At 38.8% G+C, this 24,286-nt stretch overlaps 1 protein-coding gene across 4 annotated transcripts in view; it reads right to left on the bottom strand.

Moving 5' to 3' along the window:
* The window catches only part of CERT1 (ceramide transporter 1), an 82,474-nt gene that overhangs the window by 22,052 nt on the left and 36,136 nt on the right, over window positions 1–24,286 (bottom strand). For 3 of the 4 annotated variants that reach the window (XR_005255252.1, XM_038124391.1, XM_038124392.1), the window contains exons 4-7: window positions 9,028–9,135; window positions 8,104–8,242; window positions 7,055–7,138; window positions 1,452–1,609 (exon numbers count right to left, since the gene is read on the bottom strand). Coding sequence is in view for 3 of the 4 variants with exons in the window: in XM_038124391.1 (XP_037980319.1) it covers window positions 1,452–1,609; window positions 7,055–7,138; window positions 8,104–8,242; window positions 9,028–9,135 (489 nt within the window). In the remaining variant the exon portion in view is untranslated. Of the gene's footprint in view, window positions 1–1,451; window positions 1,610–7,054; window positions 7,139–8,103; window positions 8,243–9,027; window positions 9,136–11,606; window positions 12,129–24,286 lie in introns of those variants that run through there. The other variant, XM_038124393.1, reaches the window with a different exon arrangement.

Genomic DNA, 24,286 nt, shown 5'->3' with positions numbered 1-24,286 from the left:
AAAACAAAAAAAGTAACAAATCCCAAACCTCAATAATTTCAAATTATATTTAACCTATTATTCTTTATTAAAATATACTGATCTACAGGCAAAGAAAACCTGCTCTAAGGAAAGTCTCATCAACACAAATGAAGAGTGTTTGTCCAGCACAAGGTAGGCTTTTGCTGTGGCATCTAACAGTAGCCTTCCAATATGTTCAAGAAACTAATAAAGAAACTGAGCCAATCTCCTCACAGTTTACAGGAGAAAGCTGAAAAATAAGCATCAGATACTGGATTAAAAGTTACTCCAACAGGATATAAGGCAAAAATTTTTACTCTAACAACTGCTGAGGAGCAGACTTGCTTAGAAGAGCTGGGCTGTCTACAGCCTTGATAAAGCCCTGAGCAACCTGGTCTGACTCAAACTGTCCTTACTTTAAGATAAAGGTTAGAGCAAGAGAGAGTTCTTGAGGTCTCTATCCAACCTGAACTCCTCTATGATCCTACAACCAGGCTTCAAGTCTTGGACCTACTGTAATTCTTCCAACACTCAGCTGAACCAGTAAAGAATTGCTGACAGAAGTCACAATACAGTGACACAGGGCCAGGCCTTTGACATATGCACAAACAATACAGAAGAGAGGGTCAAGGATTCAAGTATGGATATATTTTGTCTGAACATGTTCATTCTTTGAATAGTGTATCACTAAATAGAGTAAGATTTGATAATGGTATATGCCATATCAAAATGTGGAAGGAGAACAGGACAGCTGCAGTGCACACTAGCCAGCAATGGCAGGAATTCTAGAAATTAAAGCCTGAACTCCAACCTGCCATGCTTCCAACAACAGATCTCAGACAAGAAGACACTGCTCCTTTAGAGCTGTTACACTGGTTGAGTAGGTTCAGATTGAACTATCACTGCCTAGAATAACAGATACTCTAACACAACACAGAAGATTTAACTGGTTAGTATAAAGCATAACGTAATCTCACCAATCTCCTAGAGGACAGTGAAATAACTTTGTCCTGAGGAGACATATAAAGTTAGAACTGGTTGTTCTCCCTAGTGTTGTCACTACCTCTTATCACACTAAAACATTTCAGAGACTTGCACATCATTTTGCATGCACAGATAATTAGGTCTATGTCAGAAGGCTGTAAGCAATACACTTACTACTATGAGATAATTTCAGATTCTTTATAGATATAAAGAAGATAGGACTACTATCTGAATAAGTGCTGTGAAAAAAAGACTATGACGAAAAGACCTACTATATGACCAGTCAGAACGAGGCTCCTAACATTTTATAGGGTTAATAATTTAAGCACATGAAATTAATAAATGCTGTACATAAAAATAAAAACAGTTGTTTGAGTACAAAAGTTAGTAACAGCTTATTTGAAATTTCAATTTCAAGCAAAAGAAACTTTTTTTTTTCAACAAAAGTAAAAGGAAAATGATCTTACCTTATCTAGCCTTTTTTGCCAGCTTTCTTCACGTTTTACCATGAGTTCAATACAATGAGAGAGTGTAGCAAGGATTCCAGCAGTAGTTGCCTTGAAAGTTATAGCTTCTCCTTTAAAGTCTATGCCATTAATTCCTTTGGGTGTCACATGTGGAAACACTAAAAAACATATATGAGCTCACTAATGGCTGCCTTAATCAAACAAGTACTTATATGCATGTGTTATATTTGAATACAACAGACTGGCAACAAAACTAATTTAAAAATAAAATTTTAAAGTGCTAATAATGTCCACAGTTATCCACACGATAATGACAAATACTCAAAAGGTGAAACAGATCCTTGCAGCTTCATCTTGCTACACTGTATTTCCAGCCTGCTTGTAATGCTGCATTACTCTGCACTCTGCAAATCATGTGGGTGGAGGGAGTGGTAACAGTTTGTAACAATAGCAGTTTGACAGCTTGAAATGGGCCTAATTAACGCAGAGCAACCTTAAAACGTATCAGATTCAGCACCGAGAAAGGAACAATTTCAAAATGTCATCAAATCCAAAATATATAATTCAAGGTTCTTTTAAGCATATAATTACAAATTTTAAAACCTAAAAGTAAAAAGGTATAAGATCAAAACATCAAATGTGCTGAATTTTCCAAGTACTGTGAGTTTTACAGTTCTAAGAACTGCTTCATGCTGTCAACTAGGCCATCTGTTGCTAAGGCTATTTAAACAAGTCATTTAAAATGTGTGCAAAAAAAAGTACCTATTATATGTCACACTGGTACGTAGGTTAACATAATAACATATAAAGCACTGCACATGAGTGCCAGAAAATATTACAAAGCAGAAGTAACACTCAACTGACTGAACCCAGCAAGTTAAAGTGACTCCTGCTACTGCCAAAAAGCAAGCTCATGACTTATCACCTGAACTGACATAATTTTTTTCTCCAGTCTGTCAGTTTGTCTGACAGACTGGAGAAAACATATTGACATATGACTGGAGATAACATATGACTTTTGCAGTTTAAAAAGTACCAATTAATTTTTGAATAAGTTTATTTGTCTGCAAGAGCAAAGCAGAACTTTCAAGCAGTTCCATTCTGTAATGGCACAGCACAGTATCTACAATTTGGGAGCAGAAAGCAATCATCACAGGGTCTTCAGCAGTGGTTTACGTCTTTAGAGGTTTTACATGCCCCCCTTTCAGAAGGAATCAAACTTTTTCAAACAAGTAATTACAGACTACACACAACTTCAAATACCTGAAGAAGCAGACATACCAGGGTAGAATACAATTTTTTTTTTAATGTTAATCAGGAACCTTTCCTAAAAGGTAAAAATGATGGGGGCTGGAGGAAAAAAAAAAGAAAAGCAACAGAACAAAAAAACTGTTTCGGCAATTATAATGAGCTCTCCCTTCCCAACAACTGCAGAGGGAACACAGAGGGGACTGACAGTGGCATAAGCTGGCAAGGAGGTGATGCAGTGTCTCCACCGAAAAGAATTAAAATTATACAAGAAATTTGCCCATAATATTTCACAGCTGAAAAAGATGGTTTCACACTAATGTTTCCTCCTGCTGGAGTAGGCTATGTTCACATGCAGGCTTAACAGCACAGCTGTAATGCTTGCAGATGTGATTTTTCTCTCTCACTTAGGAAATATGTAGACATGCTGAAGAAACTGCCACTAGCTGCAACACTATATAAATAATTTCAGAAATCTCTGCAGTAGAATTCAAGGGAAATACAGCAACACAGCTTAATTTTCTGGAAAAGAGAGAACTTTTGTCCCTTTCTAGGTCTCAGCCACATCTCATTAACACTTCCATACAGTTCTAAGCCATTCTTTAATGAGTAGTCTCAGAGTACGTGTGACAGATGCAGAACTGCAGACTTAAAGTCAGTGCCCAAAGTTTTTCAGTCATTACAATTATGGCTAAAAATGAACATCTTGCAGAGGGATGTAAAACCTATTTTTTAAAAGAGATGGTCCCTCAACAGGATCCTTATGATGGATACAAGTATTTTGATTCATTCCTAATCACAGGAAATATCTGTCTTTCAAAAGCATGTTGGGAGATGACCTCAACCTCAAGAACAACAGAGCTTCAGCATTTTACAAGTACTTGTGAGACGATTTTCTATTTGGAGAGACCAAACATATTTCTGATTCCTTTTCTATAAATTTTTTCATGTCAGCTACAAATTGATTTTTTCAAAATTAAATCAGGCATCTGGAGATCTATGTTTAAAGGTAAAGAATAATAGGAAAGGGTTCTTACTGTTGCAACTGCTCTTTGACAACTCTGCCGTCAACTGAAAAAAGCAGGAGAATTTTGTCTCCCACCCTAACTTCAATTTCAACATCTTCCAAGCAGTTCATTTTTCGTTATCCCATCTGCGCTCTATTTCTGACTTGCTTTCTCTTTTGTTTCATACAAGGAATTCTTGATACCATTCTTTGACTTTCAGTAGCTCTTTAGCTTTTCTCTCCTAGACCTCTGTGTCTGTTAGGATAGGTGTTTCTCTTCTTGTTCCCAAGATTCTGCTGGTAACACCTTCCCACTGTTTGATCAAATCTGTTTTCCAGAGAAACAGGAAAGTATTCTAAAGAGAGTAAGTAGAAAGATATTCTTCCATTTTTTCCATTTTATGCTCCCTTAACATATCACGACACTAAAGTAATTCTAAGCGAAAAACAAACATTTCTGTCCACGATCTATTTCTTGATACCTACTGTTGTTATCCTCTGTGGATTGCAACAGGATCAATATGATTAGTTTTCCTCTAAGAGCAACCCCAGTTTTTCAGCAATATTTTGGCAAATATTTTTCCTCCATTCAAAGCACAAAAATCCAGCATAAATCTCTGTTGTGATTTACATCAAATGTCTCTCCTTCAGCCTTTGTACCACTTCCATCTTTATAGTTCCAGTACAAAAGAAATCTTCCCTATTCAAGGTGGTTCCTTAAGTAGGTTACTCCAGCTCTTCCTATTCTTAGAAAATTTAAATCTAAATATGTTCTCTTTTCTGAGGGGATGAATGGGAACACTTAGAGATCAAGACTCTACATTCCTGAATATAACATCCCAATGGGCAAATATGCATCAGCCAGACACCATAGCTTGGTCTTTTATATAAATTATTACAGTTCCAATTACCAGATTTTGTAATTGGAAAGGGGCCAATATATTTAAACAACTTCATAGTTACTCTACCTACCTCTTCACCTAAAGATCCTATAGAATGCAGAAAAGAGAAAGTCTATCCAAATCACCTTCAGAGCAGTACACAAGCACATTAACTTGCTCCTCCCACCCAGAGAACAAATTGCAAAAGTCAATATGAATATGGCCCCTTAAGTCAGTCTTAAATCTAATAATTTGAGCTTTAGATTGGTGCACTTGTAGTTTGAACAGTAGGCTTAAACACTCCATCATATCATAGCAAGCTAAAATAAGAAGTTGAAACAATGCCTCATTTCCTGAACCACTGAGTGGAGAACCATCTCAGAATAAATAGGCAACCACTCGTAAGCTACAGTTAAGAAGACTGTTAAGAGTCCTTCCAGGACGAGATAGAAATTTCAAAGAGAGAGAAATTTCAAAGAAGAGAACCTGACATTTGAGAAACCAAATTTTAACAGCTGCTCTGAGGCTAAGCTTTAAAAAGGGTGAAGTTCAAGATAAATCTTTCACTGCCAGTTCAGTCTGACCTTTTTTTTCTGCCCAATACATGAGCATGGCTGTCTCAACCTGAGACATCTACTTCCCCCACTGTATCACTTTTAATTCCACTTTAAGACAGTCTAATTATTCATTTCTAATCAAGCTTTGCAGCACTCAGCCACTAAATATTTAATTAATTCAGCCATTAGAAATCAGACTGAGGCACAGAAAAACTGAAATGGGGATAAATATTTTCATAAAAATAATTTATGGAAAGTAAATTTAATGGAATACAGGACTCAACTGGAATTAGAAGTTCTGCAAAATGCAAGGGGTTGCAGAATTATTTCCTGTAGTGAGCTATAGTCTGTGAGCTTATACAGGTATCCATAACACATAACATATCCATATCCATAACATAAGTATCAATTTCTCAGCATGTAAGTTCCCAAAAGCTTGATGACCAGCTCCATTAAAAATACAGACTTTCCTAATGACATTCCCCATAGTATATGCATCTATATTGCAGATATGCCAGAACAATGTAGATACGAAAAGATTTTCTACCAGTAAATTAAGCTGAAACTCCTACATGATTGTACAAAAATTGAGTTTGACAAAGACATCTCTTCCAAAATGAATCATGCAGTAAAATTAAACTTTTACTTAGCATTTGTTAAAGAAGGCTTTTTCAGTTTTCTGAAATGTAACTTAACAGTTCTTTTAAAAAAGGTACAGTTTCATACAGACAACAGGGTTTGTAGAACCATACACCTGCTTACACTTACTTCAAAACTTCTGTGTTATGCTACTTAGTCTCTGAAATCAGCATTACCATTAGTACTCAGTAGAAAAATCTACTTATGTGATGAATTCTGGAAGTAACCGGAAAAGCTCCTTCCATTCCATTTCCCTTCCTCTTCCATCACAACAGTTTTGGGTATGCTTCAGAAAAAGCACTTAAATACAAGAAGGAAATATGTAATACATGGGAACAACAGCCAATTAAAAAGAAAACAGAAGACATAGAAAAGGCTTACTTTGCCCTATATTTTCTAGGTTCTTCACGAAAGTATATTTACATTTTTAAAAACATTTCTGGTGAGTACTTTGGGAGATTCCATCACACTTGAAACTGGAGGTGCAACTTCCAAGCTTTGTGAATCAAGTCTAAGAAATACCTTACGACTAACTGAATTGCCAACAAATAGAGCGTGTAAACACTAGAATATTTCAGTCAGAAAACATGAGAAGGTCTAAGAAAAATGCATATACAGTTTAAATGCATACACAACTTCCTCCAGGCCATAACTATCAAATTTCTCAAACAGCAAGACTTGCATGAGTTCTTCACATTTGCTGTATGGGTACAGTGAGTAAAATAACTAGTTCATTTATGATAAAAATAAAAATCAGAATTCTGCTCATTGTAACAATGAAAAAGACAGCAAAAAAGCTCTAGAATTATGATAGATGAGAATCAGTAACAGTGTTGTCTTAACCATTCCACAGCCATGGTACGTGTGAAAACCATATGGGGACATCCTTAAGTGGAAAAGCACTGAACTCCACCAAACTCCTAAAGTGGGTAACACTTGCAATAACCTGTTACAAAATCTCAGTTCCCAATAATTGAATAATGCAGCTGTTTCAACAGAATTTTGTAGCAACAACGACTTTAGACACAGAAAAGGAAATTACAGCTTGACAAACTTGCATTAGTATTTTTGTGAATTAAAAATAACTCAGAGAATCACTAGAAGTTGCTAAAGAATTATAGTGTGATTAAGAACTTCCATTCACACACACTTAAATAGTTATTCTTGCCATTTTCTGCTTAGAAAAGAGCATAATATACCTGTCTTGTACCAGACATATCACCAGACCATTCATTCTAATTTTCATCACTGGAAAAATTGGGACACACTTACGTTTTTCCTTACTGCTGTTACTGTTATGTACAAAATCTCCATCAGGACGTACTGTAGGGAAATCGTCTTCATCATCTTCTACCACTAGATTTGAGAGAGAGTGTATTATGGGAGTGAGAAACGTTTTCTAGTTCTTTGGTGCGCAAGAAAGAATTAAGACCATCTTCAGCACTTAGTGGTTAGCCAGCACTTTTTCCTGTAACAACAGTCATGACCGCTCCCTCCCTCCCATTTGGGTTTGTTTTGTTTTATTTTTTTTGACCCAAGACCACTAACAGTGTAAATGTCAGTTAACAGCAGAATCTAACGCTGATCAGTATTGAAGTTTAGCATTCAATTCTCTGGTGAGAGCAACATACTTTGGCCTTACAAGTGGATAAGCAGGAGCCATGATTCACTACCTATCTAATCTTCTACATTGGAAAGTTTAAAAAAAACTGGAATTGCACTTCTCTGGTGTTTTATTGCTACAGAAGGTTTCACACTGCCAGAACAAACACAGGGACGAATATAAATGCCTCAGTAGAGTGCGCAGATACAGTGACGAGCTGCACTCTGGTATAAGCAATTCAGAAATATGTAGGCATCCACATCATAGTTTAGTATGGTCTCAAGAGTGCATTCAGTGCTCTATTTCCAGCCAATACATTACAGAAGAACTACTTAAGGCAGAACTTTTTAAAAAGTGTATTGTTTCTATCAAAACTAATATCCCATTTGTTTTTCAAAATAAAAGGTAAGAGACAGCAATAAATTAAATTCATGAGAGTTAGCAATTGGTGTTCTATAACAAAACACTTAAAAAGAATATTGCTTTTGTACAGTTGACAGCTACAGATTAACATCAAACAGATTTTAAAGCAAATCTGAATTCCAAAGTAAAAATAACATGTTTATGCATTTATGCAAATAATTGATCCTTTACTAAACTAAATTTAAGATACATATTTTATTTATAACACATTAAATTTCATTGTAACAGTATCAAGAGGTTTCCTTGGTAAAAAGCTACATTCTATGGAGGGAAGAGTTTTCAGCTACAGTGTTACCTTTATCTCTCTGGAGTTCATCTTTGGAAACTGCATCTGCACAAGCATCAAAGTATTTCTGTAAAGTATCAACTTGTCTACACAAGATGTCTCTAAAGGTTTCCATTTCTGCAAGCTTCTCACGTAAGCTATGGCCCTTCTGAAAATACAAATGAAAAAACCCTGAAATTTTTCCACATACTCAACAATAGCTTGATGCAGTATAACTACAATTTAATTTTAAACAAGATATTTCTGCAGCTACAAAGAAGAAACTGAAGCACACTAAGGACATTTTATGATCAGCAATTATGAAATACTGTTAATGTCAGAAGAAACCATATCCGAGTATTACTTACTCATTTTGTCACTGGTCTCCATGTTTTCTCTTGATTACACGTGCAACTTCAGAGCACTCCACAAAACCTTATTAAAAAGTGAAGTTACATGCTACCAGCTTTATACATTATTTGCCTGAAAGCAGTCAGCTCCCATTTAAGATCTTTGTTCCAATCCTTATTGCCTTTTCTTGTGTTCTTCCGTTTCTGCTCTCCCAGAAGTACAGCACACTCAGTTCATATATTAAATATTCACATGCATGACACAAGGAAAGCCATAATTTGTCAGGCAGGGCTATATCACACTCATTAAGCTATAGAATTAGTGTTTGTTTTCATTTGGAGCCCAGGATATTTGGTGAAAAAGTTAATAAACACACTCAGAAGTTTGATTTTTTTGCCACAGAAGATGACACCTCAGTTTAAAAGGGACAACTGCGTGAGAGGCATGAGAGAGCTTCTGTCTGATCTGTATGAGGGACTACTGACATTTAAACTAAATATTTAGTGTTTTTTCTATAATTATGTGAACAAGTCTTCATATGTTACTTCTTTGCCAGCTGCATGTTATTTACACATGAATATTAGGAAAACTTTTTGCACCAACCTTGAATGAAGAGGTGGATGTTGCAGAGTATCCACTTGCTCCAGAGACAAGAGACACCATGGAGCCATGACGTCGCAAACTTGACTCTGATCCATAGCCAGATTCAGTCTAAAAATCAAACCACACAAAAAACTAGAGTGCTGAGGGCTTTTGATAAAACAGAAATATTGAAAACAAGAATAATGCAATTTTCTCTGAAACCCACCCACTTCTTTTTTGCAGTAGAGGTTTAAATAACTCAAACCGTGCCTGCATCTAAGATGTTGATGTAGTATCTGTGAAGTTATTGTAAACTTATTTATTATAGATTAATCAATTCGTAAAATAATTTGTTACCTACAATGAATTATGTGTTCCCAAAAGGACATAGCAATTTATGTCCATAGCATAGGACAAAAATATATATTTAATGATATAAAAAAGGGATAGTGTTTCATTAATTTGGTTTATATAATTCCTAAGAAGTAACTTTCACACAGCCTATTAAAAAAACTTACATTACTCTACAATTAATTGGGGGATTAAACATGGTTCAGTCTCAAGACAATCAATTTCAGTCACTCTGTCCAATCACACAAATAGTACCATTTACTTTTAAAAAACAAAAAAATAGAAATCAAAGAAAATCAGACAGTTACTTCTATCAAGTTTTTTTCCTGTTTCAGGCTTCTTCAGCAAAATTATTTATACTAGACTGAAATTAATATTTCATAAGAAGAAAACTCTACATAAAATAAGGTAAGACCAAAAGTGAGAGGATACAATAATAGTAACTAACTAAACAATGAAAAAAGAAAAACATCTCTTCATTAGAATAGCATTTAGAAGATCAAAAATAGACAAATTTGACAAATTTCCTCTCAAGTCAAACAGAAGTAGATACTGAGGAACTGAAGGAAAAGAAACTCCTCTAAATGTTAATCTAAATTATGCACATGGCAAAGGAGATGAAAAATCCTGATGAGAATGTAAGCAATAAACAGATGGTTCAGAATAATATATGAAATACTGTTAGCAGATGAGTTTGATCAAGTAGCCAGAGACAACAGTAAAGGACTTTTGACAGAAATAAATTCTGCACTAGCACCAAAACTCCAATGGGGCAGGGAAAGGGGAGACAAAACAAATGGTATAGAACAAAGAAAAAGCAATTATAAAATTCCAGTTGTTGTACATTTTATGGAAAAATTTGGAACTGTACAGGCTTTGAGAAGGCAGGAGAGTGTGGGTAAGTTAAAAAGCAAAGAAAAGTAAAGAGTTCTTTGAAGTGTCATTTAAGAATTTGGCCAACGTGGGACAAAGTATGTATGTCCAAGTTACAAGTAAGAATTTGGACTGTGTTTCAAAAGCATTTAATAAGCATAAACCTGAAGAGTCACCCAACACTTTGAAACATTTCTTTTATAATTTCCTTTAAACACAAATATAAAGACTTCACTGTTTAATCAGTATCTTCAATATTTATTTAAGCATATGCCACAAGTCTTAAGATGACCCAATATGTTTTTATTATAGTCAGTTTGATAGTGAAAATTCATTTAATTTTCTCTGTAACTTGTACACACTAGGAAAGATGATAAAACTTCATTTTAATAGGATATGGCCTAAAGAACAGATAAATTTTTAAATGTAGCCAAAATACTCACTTCACTGAGGTTAGAGTATTTTAACTAAGGACAGGAAGTGTTTTCTTATTTTGTCCTTAACGTGAGAAAGACACACCTATACAAGACCTTGCTTTAAGCTCAGGAAATGAAATTTCTGGATTTCTTTACTTGAGATTTAGTCAAAGCCACACCTATATAGTCCTACTTTAGAACTTCCAAGAATATTGTAAACTTGTAAGTAGAAAATCTGATGCCTTATATTCTACATCTGAATTAAATACTTTTCTTCTGATATTATGCATACAGTCAATTCTCAGCTAATTTAGTTCACAAAATAAAAACTGAAGGTGAAAAAAAAAAAACAACCCTTCTTTCTACATCAATATGTAAGCTTTATTTTTTTTAAGGTACCTTTTCAGCAGAATATTTATTTCTCTCATTTATGCTTGTGATTATTATTTCCACTAAATAATTTATCTATGCTACAGAGTCATACATGTAACAGCATACATGATTATGTGGATACAGCTATCAGCTTGCAAAGTCTACCAATAAGAAAGTGCAACATTATTAACTATTTGCTATCGAGAAGCAAATGCAGCAGGCATTAAGAGCAGATTGAACAGCACACAATCAAAAGCATGTACATTTACAGACCATGTTCACAAAACTGTATCAGACAATTATGATCGAATGACTAGTCAAGAGGAAAAAAACCCCAAAATTACATTGAGAATACTTATTTTTCATGAGAACCAGAAAATAAGTACGCATTTCTAGCTGCTGCACAGACAAGCCATTCTGCTCACAGCAGACACATGCAGCCCGATGAACACAAACAAAGAAAGCATGAATCATGCAAAGCCCCACCATTCTACTACCGCAACATCTAAACGAGAGCAGGTCACTGCCGCATTTATGTCTTGCAAAGCAGATCATCGTTAATTAATCACTGCAGAAATAATAATTTACATTGAGAAGAGGAACGCAGACAAAGTTTCTTCTGTTTATACAAATTTTCATTTCCCAAGATAAAAACTGGAAAAGCCGGTAGAGTTCATATGATAGAAATCAACAGTCTCTGCTTGAAAACAAAATTACTTGTAGAAGTCGTATCAATTCATACTATCAAGCACTAATGCCAAATTGCCATGCTCAATAAAAAGATGCAGTTCTTAGAAATTCCATGCATACATCACAGCTTCAAAGCTACATTAAAATCGGCATTTGATAGTAATTGCAACACCTTCAGCTTTCCAAGGCAATGCACGAAATCCAATAATCCTTTTGTTACAACAGACAAGAGGAAAGAGCCACATGATCCAAAGCTTCATGTGATCCTTTAACTAATATCAGCCACAAGGCAGTTCGTCAGAAAAGCTGCTTTCAATAAAAAAAGCTAAGTATTTGCAGAATCATATTGCAGATCTCTGTTACTGCTCGCACTGATCCTCAAGTGGAAAATAATACCCTTGAATAAAGCACAGACTCACAGCAAAGCTCTCCCACTTAAAAAATCAAATAAAGCAAATTATTCTCACATGTCTTCTAGGAATTCTTTTGATTTTGTCTCAATATGCTGTGAAGCACTTAAACATACGTTTGTTCACCAAGGCAGATATATTCAGTTAGCATTATAAATTATTTATTATTTTACATAACACATCCAGCAGGCAGCTCCTCCCTCTAAGGCATACAGCTCACTCAGAAGGTGATGGAACAGATATTAGGACACAGTGACTCTAATCTCATTCTCTACAGTATTTCTGAAAATACACTCAATCCCACTCAAACATCCAAGAGATCAAGCCACAATATCTTATGAAAAAAAACAGAAGATAGGAAAGGTAGTAACACATAAGAGCTGGAAGGTACTATGAAAGGCTTGGTGGAAAATAAGCAGATAAGCTCTTTAAAACAACTGTGTTCCAAAGGCAATTGTTAGACTTGCTGCAAATGCTTCAGAAAGATGGGTTAATGCACAGATGAGCCAAGGCAGGGCTATCCTAAGAAATTATTGCAGACAGTAAGAACACAACAGACACTACACTTTGGGCAGTACAGGATGCATTTCTGAGGACTGCAATTAAAGATATGATTATAATGTGACTGTAGGTCTGATTTTTCAAATGTTCTGAAGCTACTGACAATAGAAATTTAAGGTTGCAAAACTAAGGCAGTAGTTAGCAGGAAGGCAGAAATAAAAATTCTACAATCCAGGTCAAGGCAGCTAGATAGTGATTCCCCACCCACAGCCCTCCCAAGCAGAGTGCAGATGATTATTTAAAAGGAAAGAGCTTCTAAACTGACCTTTTTTTGCAACTGGAAAAATAAGGAAAGACATGTAGACCTAAATTTCCTCCAGCAGAGACATATGTTGCAATTCCATAGTAAACACTCAGGTTATGTGCACAGCAGGAATCCCCAGGAATTCCAAGTTCAAAAACACATATAAAAATAAAACCCAAAAGTAAAAGTGAGCAAAAGTACCAAAACTCAAGGTGACAATAACTGCAACATTTAGTGTACTTAGTAATAAAACTAAAGCAGCTTGTACTCCTGGGTCATGGAACTATGAGCAAGTCTGGGAGAGGCTACATTTATCCCTTCCGTGAATCTGGGCTGTCAGGAAAAGGACAGGTAGGGTCTGTATTGTAATACAAGAATTAATAAATTACATTCAATTAAACACCGGCAAAAAAAGCACTGATATTTTGGCATCAGTTCCCAATGCACTAAAGGAAGTGTTGTTACTTGTTTCCATGCTCTGAAAGCTAATGGGTTTTAAAGAATGAATTAATTCCATTACATACTGTCTGGTGAGCACTCGTGCAACTCTGCCTTTAGAAAAAAGAACAGTTATGATCCCAAGTGAAAGCAGTAGTCACACTGGTATTTTTAGCAGTTATACAAAATTGCATAATAGTTATACTAAATATTATTACATCACCACAATGTACAAAATGCAAAAAGGAGTGTTGCCAGGGTTAAGTGCTAACTAAGGCAGATGAGCCAGGAAGATGAGCAGTAGGAAAAACTGCTGCAGGAGTCCGAGAACTGGCTCTCCCATGGAGCATCCACTAGGTAGGAGGGAAAGCTCGTGCCTTGCAGGGACTGAGCATGTAGGGATAACCCAGCCTGTCTCAACAGGGGGACAGAGCAAGGAGATTAAGGCACATACCATGTTCACAGTTAACAGGCACTTAGGCAATCTTATTTATCTTTCAAAATGGCAGGGAAGGAATGATTGCCTCTTACTCCAATTGTTTGTTTAGTTTTATTTTTTAACAAAAGACAGTTAAGTATTACATTAATATCACCTCTGTAGAACCAGAAAAACGTATCCACCACCAGTATTATGGTGAAGAATCTTGGGCTAAAGACCACAATGGTGTTTCCAAAGAGCATAGTTAAATAGCAGTGGGGGTTTATTCACCTTTGTGAAAAGGTACTTGTTGCAAGCCTGAGCTTGTTTTGGATATGGACTTGAGAGTCCTACACTTTGCTTAATCAGAATTTTCCTAACAAGAAACACTAGGATTCAAAGTACAGATGCAGTCAAGGTTCTTACTTGCACTAAAAGAAATGGACTACAAAAAGCTTTACAGCCACACAGAACATATCTATCAGCAGATAAATAGTCTTAGCTATCTATGCTTCTTATCAAGAAGAAAAAAAACTGCCAAAGCAAATGCTTCTGCAAAACCCACAAAGTCCCTTGTTCAGCTAGTGCAATTAGCAGTAACCTTGGCACTGCTAAATTCAGGAACTGATTGTTTTTTCCCCTCTAATCTTTAAACAGAATAGATATCTCTACCAAATGGCTGGCGTAATGTAATATATAGGAAGAACTGGAGGATAAAAAAGTTGGAATTGTTGAATTCCATAATATATTTGACAAAGAATTTAAGGAAAACTATCTCACATCCTAAGGAAATACATGCAAACACATGCTGTTTAAATTGCCATGTCCTAACAGTAATTTGGGAAAAAGTGGGGGAAAAAAGAGTTTACTTTTAATACATTTCTTGTTTTGTATCTCACACCCTATTAAAATGAACACAATTTTCTTCACTTTCAAAACCTATTACCTACTCTTATTTCCTTCTTGCTGTAGCCCTTGTTAGCTCTCAACATCTACCTACTTCAAAAACAACAGAGGCTCACTGACCTATTACACATTTGAACCAAAAAAGTTTTATGAAATAAGGGACTCCAAGACAGGCAACTTTTCATCATGTTCCTGATACAGGTTCAGATTGCTCAAGTTGTTCAGTGTTGAAGATTCATAGAAACTAGTACTACTACTGAGTCAAAACCATGCTTGTTTAGAAACAAAGCCCAGTCTGGTTTAAAAGCTCTTCATGCAACAGTACTCTGCCAGCTGTAGAAGCTTTACATGTATTTCTAATCATACGTCAATTTGACAACATAAAGATTCGATATATTAACCTCAAACTATCAAGGCAATAATTCTGTCCAAAGGTAATTTTACTTTCAAACAACAGATGAACATATTGGATATAAAGTATCAGAGTTCTGAAGGCATAAGGACATCTGAAGGCATCTAAGGACAAACTCTACCATTCTGCATGACAGGCAGAAAATAATCAGAATCATTAAGGTTGGAAAAGACTTCCCAGAACATTGAGTCTGACCTTTGACCCAACACCACTATGCCAAATAGACCACAACACTAAGTGCCACGTACAGATTTTTACTGTATGCCTCCAGAGGCTCCATTAGTTTCCTGGGCAGCCCATTCCAATACCTGATCACCCTTTCAGCGAAAAAAATCTTCCCAATGTCCAGCCTGCAGAGCCTAAATGCGCTCCAGCAGATCAACACTCCCACCCAACTTGGCGCCTGCAAACTGAGTGAAGGTGCCCTTGATCCTCTCATCCAGATTATCTGTAAGGACACAATACAGAACTGGACCCAATGCTAAGCCCTAGGGAACAGCACTAGTGACTGGCCACCAGCTGGATGTAACACCATCCACTGCCAGTTGCCAGTTACATCCACTGGATGTAACACCATCCACACCATCTCCAGTCTCGACTATCCAGATGGTTTTTTACCCAGTGAACGCTACACCTTGTCCAAGCCACAGGCTGCCAGTTTCTCCAGGATAATGCTATCAGAAATGGTGTCAAAGGCTTTAGTAAAGTCTAGAGAGAAAACCTGTGCAGCCTTTCCCTCATCCACTAAGTAGGTCACTCTGTCATAAAAGGAGATCAGGTTGGTCAGGCAGGACATGCCTTTCACAAATCCATTCTGGCTCGGTCAGATGACCTGGTTCTTGCGTATGTGCTAGTCATCACGCTCAAGATACTCTGTTCCATACCCTTCCCAAGCACTGAGATCACCAAGGTCAGACTGACAAGGCCTTAGCTCCCCAGACCCTGCTTCTGACCCTTCTTGTAGGTGGGCACCACACTTGCAAACCTCCAGTTATCTGGGGTGTCCCTGGTTAAACTAGGATCGATTGTAAGTGATGCAGAGAGGTATTTCATCAGCTCCCTCAGTCCTCTTGGGTGAATCTCATTTGGCCCCACAGACTTGTGAGTAGCTAAGTGTCATGGGAGGTCACTTTCTCCTGAGTTTCAGGAAGTCTATTCCGATCCCCATTCCTGTTTAGCAGCTCAGGGGGCTGCTTGCCCTGAGGATATTTGATCTCTCTGTAAAGACTGAGGCAAAGAAAGTATTAAGTATCCCAACCTTTTCCTTATCTTTGGTGACAGTGCTCCCTATCCACACGCCCATTAAAGGATGGAGATTTTCATTGGCCCTCCTTTTCTTGTTAATGCCTTTGGAAAAACATCTTATCTTATACAGCAGTGACCAGACTGAGTTCTAGCTAAGGTTTCCCCTTTCTGATTTTTTCTCTACATGACTTACCAACATTCTTGTACTCTTCCTGAGGTGCCTGACCCAGCCTACCTAGGATGCAACATTTGCAAGATCTTAAGTCAAATGAAGCTGGTGGAGGGTCTGGAACACAAGTCTGATGAGGAGTGGCTGAGGGAGCTGGGGTAGCTCAGCCTGCAAAAAAATGGAGGCTTATAGGAGACCTTATCACTCTAACCTGAAAGGAAGCTCTAGTGAGATGGGTGTCAATCTCTTTTTCCAAGTAGCAAGTGTCAGGACAAGTAGAAACGGTCTCAAGTTGCAGCAAGAGAGGTTTAGTTTAGACATTATAAATTTTTTTTTCATGGAAAGGGTTGTAAAGCAACCTTGGAATATACTGCTCAGGGGAGTGGTGGAGTCACCATACCTGAAAGTGTTAAAAAAAGTGTGGGTATGGCATTTGATAACATGGTTTATTGGTGAACATGGTGGTGGTGCTGGGTTGCCAACTGAATGTGGAAATATTAAAGGTCTTTTTCAATCTTAGCAGTTCTATGAAACACTTGACACACAATGGCTTACCGAGATCTAAAAAAGTTACATGAAAACATTGTTTTACCAAGAATAAAAGAAGATTATTGGTTTTAAAGAATAAAACCACATGATTCTATAAATCTCATTTTAGTTTATGAGTTAAGAACAAGTCCAACATAATGCTAAAGGGATAAATTATCTGAACACTTCTAATGTTTAGATGTAAGACCTAGTCACAGATACAGAAGGGCAAAGATATGCATATAAAGCAGATGTCACATCAAAAAACTTTATAAGCAAACTCAGATTATGAGTTTATCTAACTTAAAAGCTTGGTATATTTCATGTAAAAGAAGACACATTTGGATGTCTAAAAGGATAAAAATTCAGATAATTTCCAAGACCTTGCTGAATCACCAATTCAAAACATGAGAGTATGTCCTTCTGTCACAAGGTTTCACAATACTCTGTGGTCTAACAGATCAGGACTGGGAAAATTAAGTTGTCATACCCTCATGTTACTTTCGGGTTAGCACCAGTTCATCTGCTTAATCTCCCCAAGTTAGTATCGTCTGTGACCACTAGAGGGAAACAGCGAAAAGGAAACAGACACCGCTGGAGGTTACTAGTGGTCTTTGACCAATAGTAACCCTTACCCTGTTTCTGCTTCAGTCCCTGGGCATAGAAACCTCCTTTTCTTGGTAGACAGTTAAAACCAGAGCAGTTTTACCTTTAGCCTTTATAATTACATTTGAGACACATTGCTTAGAGAGGATAAAGCTTTCCACACAGCAAACAAGTAGCAACAATGACATTTAGTCTGAATGGATGACAGTGAATTAGAAATTGTAACAAAGATTAAAGAAATTATTCTGAAGTCAGACTTCTTAGCCAGTTCAAAACAGTGAACCAACTAAGAACACACTCATTTTCAGTTAAGACTGTCCAAAGACATAGTACCAGATCATTCTGACAAATGTTCTGGCTTAGATTTTCAGAACTTCATTTGACAAGAAGTAGTTAGGCCCAATAAAATTTAGTTTTAAAAAATTGGGCATACGTGTCTCAAGCACCATGTCAAAGTAGAAGTTTTTTCTTTACGTTCAGCTGCTCTGAACACAGCTCATCATTGAAATCACTTTTATAGCCAGGCAAATAGGCACAGGATTTCTTCGTATACAGGTTATACATTAAGTAGGCCCTCACCAGACTAGTTTCCCCTGTATGTATGCTCATTTTGAGAAGCACTAGAAGAAACAAAGTTTTAGTTAAAGCCTACCAAACCCATTTAAAGCCAGGAAGTAATGATACAGACATATTCCATCTGAAAAAATTATTCACTGTATTCATAACACTTAAGTTTATACAGGCTTATTTGGGAGTTTGTAAAACTGTTTTATGAAAAGCAACTTTCGGAAAACTAATCTTTAAAAACTAAAATATTAACTGATATTACATACAATATTAACAAACATATCAGTAAAGATATTAAACTCACTTGCCAATACAAAAACAACCTTCACAGTATTATTGATGCAAAAAGAAACAGACTGCTTTTATTTGCTGAAAGCAAACACCCTCTGTGTAATAGGAAAAACAACTTCAAGCACAGCACAGTCTCTACAATAAGCTGACCTACCCTGCCCTTGAAGGAAAAATCTGGAAACTGTTTGGAAAACAGCTCACAAAAGGGTGCTTCTAGTACATTAGAGGAAAGGAAAGCAAATCAAAGAATCTAGGCCCTAAAATGTTCAGGACTTTGCAGATAAATGCTATCATGAGTTCTACACAGAACTGTAATAGTGTTGGTCTTTATGAGGCTGTGCACTAAGCTTTGGGATGCCATTTTGGTTGTACTTTGCTTTCCAGAGGGGTAAAACGTATATACAAGATAAAGGGTGCCAGAACAGAGCTAATACCAACATAAAAACCTCCCTGTGATAAGCATCAGCTAGAGAATAGTACGATAAAACAAGCAGTTTAGTGCCTATTTTAACTTGCCTTCTATAGTAAGTAAATTACCTTATTTCATGACAGCATATCTGTTTTGTACAAGCTGAGAGCCCTTTCTATAAGAACCTCTGCCTTAATTGCCTACTGAACTATGAAAAACCCAGGCAACTGCAGAAACACATTCAGCATCTACGTAACCAATTATTTTGTAGACTCATATTTTCTACATACTGCTGAAGTCCAACCCCATTGTTGGTTCCCTCACAGAGGTGTACCCCTGAATAATTAATCGTGAGAAAGCTGTGCATGTGTTAAGAGCTGGCAAACTGAAACTGATGCTACTGCCTGCAGAGATCCCAGTGTGCATATGGGTGACATTAAGACTTCAAGAGAATGGTGATATTCTTGCTGTTGACTGCTTTGAACTGCAACACACTAACAGTTGCCTTTATCCCCTTGTGAAATGAGGGGAGGGAAAGTCCCACCTGATAGTATGTAAGGTGTTTCTGTAGCATTCTGCATGGCAATGACAAAATACAAATTCCGTTACCAGATTTTCAAATTCTGACAGATCTTATACTCCAGTTCAGGCATTGAAAAAGCAGCAGCCATAAAAATGTTGACAGTGAAGCTATTGTATGTACATCCAAAAGCACTCCAGACTCAAATCTGCCTCACACTTGAGAACAGTTAAGAAAAACAGCAGATTTGCTGTCTAACAGGGCTCTTCTATCAAGACAGTATCAATCAACAAAGAGGGCAGAGAACCTTTCCAGTCAAGTGTAACACAAGTTTTTCCCCTAAATAGAGCCCCAGGTCCACATATTTCAGACTTTCTTCCCATATGACCAAGTTCAAACCCAAAATGGAGCATGTTTTTTACTCCAGGTTCTGTCTATTCAGGTAGATATCTGAGAGAGACTACATTTGACTAGTACTATCAGCTGAACACTCTCCATCTGCTGAAGACATGTCTAGCCAGCATGATGGCCTCTTTTCAAGAATTAAAACACAAACCAGTCCAGTCACCCTCTGAGGATCAATTAGATATACTTACACAAACGTTAAGTCCTATGTATTGGGTGATTAAAAGAGTACTGAGCAGGCTGGTTCCTTGTTCTTGTTAGCCACGCGGGCTCAGGGCAGGGTTTCCCTGAGGTGAGAGGTGGGGTGATTAATGGAGAGCTCTAGGGAGCGAGGTGAACAGGAGTGGGCAAACAGGGGTGCGGTACAGCAGCTCACTTGGCAGTTCCCGTAGGCATGGTTGCAGGCTTCCTCCTTCTAGTGGGGTTTTTAGTTCGTTGTTTGTTGTGTTTCTGTTGGTGAGTTGGTTTTGGTGTTTTTTTGTTAGTAATGGTTTTTACACAGTCAAAAACTGCAGCTACTACAAGTGAATGTAATCAAACGGAACCCTCCAAAAAGGATGCATCTGTCCAGACTACTTCCTGTGTGGAGTGTTTGAGCTTATCAGTGGTTTCAGGGGGGCATTGCGGAGGAAACCTGCCTGAGGTGTGAACAGGTTAAAAATCTCCTTTTCCCGGTGGCCAAGCTTAGGGAGGGCGCTGAAACACTAAAGAGTATTAGGGAAAGTGAAAGGGAAATAGATTGGTGGAGTTCTGCCTTGCCATCCTTCAGGGAGGCTCACCAGGAGTCAGAGGACTCCCATGCCTCCCGCTGTAAGGCAATAGGAGGACACCTGGTGGATGAAGGGGACTGGAAATGGTTTCCTACTCAGGAAGGTAACAGAAGTTCCTCCCGACCCCTATCACCGAGCCAGGTGCCGCTTCAGAATAGGGATGAGGCCCTGAATCCAGAGGGTCAGCCAGATGATATAGATGAAAATGATCCACCCACTGAGCCTCCCAATTACACTTCATCTGTCAGAGGGATCACCACATCTAACATTAAAAAGAAGGGTAGTCATAGTGGGTGACTCTCTTCTGAGGGGAACAGAGGGCCCCACATATGGACTGGACCCATCCCACAAGGAGGTTTGCTGCCTCCCTGAGCCCCAGGTATGGGATATTACTGAGAGACTTCCTGGGCTGACTCAGTCCTCTGATTATTACCCCCTGCTGATACTCCAGGCTGGCAGTGATGAGATTCAAAAGAGGAGTCAGGACAACTAGAAGAGACTTTAGGGCACGGGGTAACATGGTTGACAGGGCAGAAGCACAGGTAGTGTTCTGCTCAGTTCCTTTGGTGGCAGAAAAAAAATGATGAAAGGAATAGGAGAGCCCACATTGTCAAGAAGCGGCTCAAGGTTTGGTGTCATCACCAGAATTTTGGGTTCTTTGATCATGGACCAACGTTTTCAGCACCTGGGAGTGGATGGGCTGCATCTCTCTGTTAAGGGTAGAAGAATTTCAGCTCATGAACTGGCAGAATCCATTGAGCAGGCTTTAAACTAGGTTTGAAGGGGGAAGGGGATGCAGCTGGGCTCTCTGGAAGCAGGCCCAAGGGTAGTAAGCCTGAGTTAGGGGTGAAATCAGCAGCCCAGCTGAGGTGCATGTGCACTAACGCATGCAGCATGGGTAACAAACAAGAAGAGCTGGAAGCCATGGTGCAACAGCAAAGCTATGATGAAATTGCCATCATGGAAAAGTAGTGGGAAGACTCACGTAGCTGGAGCACTGCACTAGACGGCTACAAGCTCTTCAGGAGAGACGGGAAAGGGAGAAGAAATGGAGGGGTGGCCCTTATACTAAGGAGGCTTTTGATGCCATGGGCATTGAAACTTATGGCGATGAAGTTGAATGCCTCTGGGTAAGAATTAAGGGAAAGGCCAACAAGGCTGATGCCCTACTGGGAGTCTGTTATCATCCACCCAACCAGGAAGAAGAGGTAGACAACTTATTTTATAAAACAGTTGGAGAATGTTTCAGGATCACCAATCCTTGTTCTTGTAGGTGACTTTAACCCACCAGACATCTGCTGGGAACTTAATACAGCAGAAAAGAGGCAGTCCAGGAAGTTTTTAGAGTAAGTGGAGGGCAACTTTTTTGTCGCAGCTGGTGAGTGAGCCCACCAGGGGAAGGACTATGTTAGACTTGTTGTTCGCAAACAGAGATGGGCTGGTGGGAGATGTGGTGGTTGGAGGTCACTTGGGGCATAGTGATCATGAAATTACGGAGTTCTTGATATTTGGTGAAATCAGGAGGAACATCAATAAGACTTTTATACTGGACTTCTGGAGGGCAGACTTCGGCCTGTTTAGGAGACTTATTCAGAGAGTTCCTTGGGAAGCCACCCTTAAAACAAAGGAGAACAGACTGCCCCTGTGTGCTGAAAGATGTGTCGATGAGGCAAACATCCAGCCTGGATGGGCAACCATGTTTTGAAGGAACTTAGGAATAAAAAGAGGATGTATCGTCTTTGGAAGGAGGATCAGGTCTCTCAGGAAGTATTCAAGACAGCTGCTAGGGCATGTAGGAAAAAAACTAGGCAGGCCAAAGCTTTGTTTGAACTTAATTTGGGAACTTCTGTAAAGGATAATAAAAAATGTTTTTATAAATATATTAATGGCAAAAGGAAGGGTAAGACCAACATTTGCTCTCTATTGGATGAGGGAGAGAACTCAGTAACTGCAAATGAGAAGGCAGAAGTGCTTAATGCCTTCTTTGCCTCAGTTTTTAGTGAGAAGATGGCTTGTCCTCAGGACAACTGTCCTCCTGGGTTGGCAGATGGTGTCAGGGAGAAGAATGGTCCCCCCATTATCCAGGAGGAGGCAGTCAGAGAACTGCTGAGCCACTTAGATGTTCATAAATTCACGGGACCAGATGGGATCCATCCCAGGGTGATGAGGGAGCTTGAAGATGAGATTGCAAAGCCACTCTCCATCATTTACCAACAATCCTGGTTGACTGGTGAGGTTCCAGAGGACTTCAAGCTGGGCAATGTGATGACCATGCACAAAAAGGGAGAATAAGGAAGGAGGATCCTGGTAGTTATAGGCCAGTTTGCCTGACCTCAGTACCCAGCAAGGTAAGTGGCCAGGGTATCAGACCCAGCCAGCATGGCTTTAGGAGGGGAAGGTTGTGTTTGACCAACCTGGTCTTTTTTTATGACCAGGTAACCTGCCTGACATATCTGGGAAAGGCTGTGGATGTTAAATATTTGGACTTCAGCAGGGCCTTTGACCCTGTCTCCCACAGCATCCTCCTGGAAAAGCTGGCAGCCCACAGCTTGGACAGGAGCATGCTTTGCTGGATTCAGAACTGGCTGGATGGCCAGGCCCAGAGAGTGGTGGTGAACGGTGCTGCATCCAGCTGGCAGCTGCTCACCAGTGGTGTCCCTCAGGGGTGTGAGCTGGGACCAGTTCTGTTTAATATCTTTATTGACATGGATGAGGGTATTGAGTCTTTCATTAGTAAATTTGCAGATGACCCTAAGAAGGGAGCGTGTGTCAATCTATTGGAAGGTAGGAGGGCTCTGAAGAGAGACCTGGAACTGTTGGATGGATGGGCAGAGTCCAATAAGATGATGTTTAATAAGTCCAAGGGCCGAGTCCTGCATTTTGGCCACAATAACCCCCTGCAATGTTACAGACTGGGGACAGTGTGACTGGACAGTGCCCAGGACGAAAGAGACCTGGGGTACTGATGACAGCCAACTGAACACAAGCCAGCAGTGTGCCCTGGTGGCCAAGAAGGCCAACAGCATCCTGGCCTGTACCAGGAAGAGTGTGGCCAACAGGAGCAGGGAGGTCACCCTTCCCCCGTACTCAGCACTGGTAAGGCCACACCTCGAGTGCTGTGTCCAGTTCTGGCCCCACGCTTGGGAAGAACATTGAGACGCTTGAGCATGTCCAAAGGAGAGTACAAGGCTGGTGAGGGGCTTGGAACACAAGCCCTGTGAGGAATGACTGAGGGAGCTGGGGGTGTTTAGCCTGGAGAAAAGGAGACTCAGAGGTGACCTTATCACTCTCTACAACTCCCTGAAAAGTGGTTGTAGTCAGGTGGGGTTGATCTCTTTCTCCAGGCAGTAATTGACAGAATGAGAGGACACAGTCTTAAGCTGCACCAAGGGAAATAGAGGTTGGATATTAGGAAAATGTCTTTTACGGAAAGAGTGATAAAATAATGGAATGGTCTGCCTGGGGAGGTGGTGGAGTCACCATCCCTGGATGTGTTAAAAAAAGACTGGATGTGGCACTCGGTGTCATGGTTCAGTTGAGATGTTAGGGCATGGGTCAGACTCAATGACCTTGAAGTCTCTTCCACCCTAATGATTCTGTGTGTAATGTTTGATTAGATTATGGGAGATATAGTCTAAGTAACTGTTATCTTTGCCCTTTCTTTGTACTTTGTAAAATT

This window comes from Motacilla alba, chromosome Z, assembly GCF_015832195.1.
Source record: "Motacilla alba alba isolate MOTALB_02 chromosome Z, Motacilla_alba_V1.0_pri, whole genome shotgun sequence".
Classification (NCBI taxonomy): Eukaryota; Metazoa; Chordata; class Aves; order Passeriformes; family Motacillidae; genus Motacilla; species Motacilla alba.
The sequence above is the reverse complement of the archived record's forward strand: the minus strand, read 5'-3'. Positions and strand labels throughout refer to the sequence as shown.